This window comes from Arachis ipaensis, chromosome B04, assembly GCF_000816755.2.
Source record: "Arachis ipaensis cultivar K30076 chromosome B04, Araip1.1, whole genome shotgun sequence".
NCBI lineage: Eukaryota > Viridiplantae > Streptophyta > Magnoliopsida > Fabales > Fabaceae > Arachis > Arachis ipaensis.
In genome coordinates this window covers 11,457,247-11,460,527 of record NC_029788.2, presented here as the reverse complement: position 1 = coordinate 11,460,527, position 3,281 = coordinate 11,457,247, and the positions used below count along the sequence as shown (strand labels likewise).

At 34.2% G+C, this 3,281-nt stretch overlaps 2 protein-coding genes across 2 annotated transcripts in view; both read left to right on the top strand.

The window, feature by feature from the left end:
• The window catches only part of LOC107636090 (kinesin-related protein 4), a 2,105-nt gene extending 489 nt beyond the window's left edge, over positions 1–1,616 (top strand). Inside the window, exons 3-5 of the mRNA XM_021122340.1 lie at positions 398–514; positions 591–1,169; positions 1,302–1,616. Coding sequence (XP_020977999.1) covers positions 398–514; positions 591–1,169; positions 1,302–1,415 — 810 coding nt within the window. The 3' untranslated portion in view covers positions 1,416–1,616. The remainder of the gene's footprint in view (positions 1–397; positions 515–590; positions 1,170–1,301) is intronic.
• Positions 3,133–3,281, top strand: part of LOC107638949 (patellin-4) — a gene marked incomplete in the record, with an annotated part of 2,096 nt that continues 1,947 nt past the window's right edge. The window contains 2 exon segments of the mRNA XM_016342349.2: positions 3,133–3,152; positions 3,239–3,281. Coding sequence (XP_016197835.1) covers positions 3,248–3,281 — 34 coding nt within the window.

Below are 3,281 nucleotides of genomic sequence, written 5' to 3'. Positions count from 1 at the left end.
TTGACCATGCCATTGAACCCAGTTGGGATTATTTGCTATTTTTGTGTACGGAAGCATAGTTAAAGTGTTAAACTTATAATAATTATCTAATGTAATTTTGTGATCCATTGACATTTAGGCGATAGATTTCCAATGCTTCCTGGGGAGGGGTCCTGGAATTTAATTGTGTTGCACCGAATTTACATCATGAATGTGAAGGTTGTTTTAGATTAGATGGTGAAATATTTGATTGCCCATTGCTTTCTACAGAGTGAGGTTTTCTGTTAAGCTGCTTTTAGTTTTCAAATAGTCTTGTCTGTTTTTGTTTTTTTCGTTGTTTTTTGACACCCATTTTTTTTTATTGGTTTTTGTAATACAGGGTTTTGTACTAATTGTCAATTTGAAATCACTGTAACCACATTTGTTGACTTGGCATTGTTTAACTGCAGAGCATATGGAGGATGATTTGGCCGATTTTAAAGCTTTGTTTGAAAACCATTCTTGCAAATCCGCTAAAGGAGAAGTATGTTCACTGTCAGCATTGCATACGTTTTTGAGTTTTCCAATATTTTTAGGCATTTCATTATGCTGAATAGTTTCTATTATAACAGGATCAAGGAACAGTATTGAAGGATGCTGACAAGAGGAAGAAAAGAAACACTGATAGTGAGAAAGAGAACAAGTCACCTGGGACGAATTCCGTAGAAGAGATGAGTTCTTTGAAAATCAAAGATGAATTGAGAATATTAAAAGAAGAACGTGAGAAGCTTGTTTCAGAAAAGAAATTTGTGTGGAATCAATACAATATCATGGAAAAAGAATATTGCAATAAATTAAGTGCTAAACAAGCTGAAGTAGAGAAAGCAAATGAGAAGGTAAGAGCACTTGTGGAACAACTGGAGTCAGAAAATAACAAAAAGGATAGTACTATTTCACAGTTAGTTAGTAAAGTGGCTAGTATGGAGGCTGAGACAGAAAGATTAAACCAAGAAATATCACGATTGTCTTCGGAGATGGAATCTGTTAGAAAGTCCAGGAAAGACCAAGTTACACCTGTTTTAAACCGATGCACGGAAGGGACTAAAACTTGTAACTCAGGAACCAGCAAGAGTGGCAGGCACAGAAATGTCTCTGTGAAAAAAGAAGTATCTACTCCTGATGCCCCTCCTCCTTCAAAATTATCTGGAAAGGTATAGCCTGTTCTAATGTTTCACTAATTTTGGTCTGCTCATATCTAATTTCATTTTTAATAACTAGTAATGATTGTGCTGCTTATTGTTATTCTCATTGTTTTCCCTCTCCTTGAATTTTTTATGTTCCAGGGAAATACTAGCCTGAAGAGGAAAGAAAGTCCAGTTATTCTCACCTCTGTGACTCCGAAACTGTTCTCTTCCAGCTTCAAGGTACCAAAATTGAAGTCCTCTGCAAAAGTATGACAGATGAGATATTTTAATTAAATTATTACCCCATTAGGAACAGTAGACTATGTAGCAACTTTTATGTAAATGTATGTGTAAGCTGTTAGTTCATAGTGCTTCTAATGAACATATTTGGAGTTAGTTTGTGTAATGTAAAGGTTCAACATCATGTATCATCTGCTTGGTTTGTAATCTAAGGGGTTCCACTTTTTGGGTTAATCTTGTATTCACTTAGCTTGTGATGTGAGGAATTCATTATTTACATAATTCATGTATCTCTTTAGTTTGACAGAAGTTCTTCTGGTGAAATGTTAGATTTGTTAATCTTAAAATCATCTGTTTACTGTTTTGCATTTGGTTTGCTTACTTGCACCTTACATAAGGTCTTTGGATGAGAAAATAAAGTTTGAACTCTAATTTGAATCCTAAGATTTGTTTTTCTTTTTTTTTTCAAATGTTTGTAGAAAATGTAAGCAAAAAAGTAACCAGAAGAAATAATATATTAGTGGCTCAAGGAGTATGGACTTGTTCATGTGGATCAAGGAAGATTTGGTGGCTTCTTTAGTTGATGGAGGTGTTCTGGTTATTGACATCAAGAAAGAAAGGAACAATTACACATTTTCAGAAGCATGATGAGAGCCATTAAATGAGGATCATTCATTATATGAATGTCCCTTAACTGACTTCAAAAACATTTGTTTAGATATGCTTGTCAGATGTCAATATTTATGCTCATTGAAAAATAAAGGAAAGGACAAATCTTATTGGTACATGACTTCCAGTTGTTTAATTTGTGCACAAATTGCGGAGATAATTATAATCATACACACATATATCAGTGCTAAACAACAAATTGTTGAGAAGATCTGCAAATATATAAAGTTTAACTCAGTGTAGATATAATAGAAATATTCATATACTGTTTTGCTAAGATCTATATTATTAAATTATTGTACTGCATAATGCACTAATTTTTTCACGGGCTATAGCATGGTCCTAAAGACTTCTTGCAAAGTTAGTCTTCAGCATAGTCACATATAATTTGATATATAAATCACTACAGATATGCCATACTGGATTTTTATTTTATTTTTTTATGCGAGATATCACAATGGAATTTGATTAATGGTGTGCTGTTATAACTAAGAGAAACATTACTAAGTGCAATCATTCTCTGCAAGAAATCAATTCCAAAAATGCAACGTTACTCTTTAGAGATGCTTTAGACCAACATGTAATTTGTCCCTACTCTCCAGCCAACTAAGCAAAGCAAGGTGCTTGGAAGACCAAGTCAAACAAAGAAGCAATCTTTTTTAACAAATGAAGGCCTGCCATGTCACAAGATAATAGTGTAGTGCTTTCCAAAATTTTTTATTAGAAAATTAAAATGCTTACTATTTTCACTGATCTAACATCGATTAACAGAGAGATAGGTGTATATGAAGTTGAAGGTGACAAAAGAGTGAGTACTAATAATAACAGATTTGAGGAAAATAAGGTTGTGATGTTGTTCCAAGGAAGAAGCATGTCTTAGTGGAGAGTGGGGCCACAATCCACATTGATGCTTTTTCACGCCAAGCAAAACTCTCGGGAACAAGAATCCTCCAACGGCTCTTCTCTCTGTCATGGATCCAATTATGTGACCGTTGCTGCCCCTAACAACCCTTCTTTACTTCCAATATTTATATATATAACTCTCACACTTCACCATAACACAACTCAACACAACACTTCTACTCTCTGCTTATCACTTAGGTTTGTTATCTTTCCTTGGTTTTTTACATCTTTTATCACTTCTAGAATCTTGGGTTTGTCTCAAGTTTTTCTCTTTTGTTTTTCAGTGTGTAGCCATGACTGCTGAGGTTACTGCTCAAGAAGAGACCC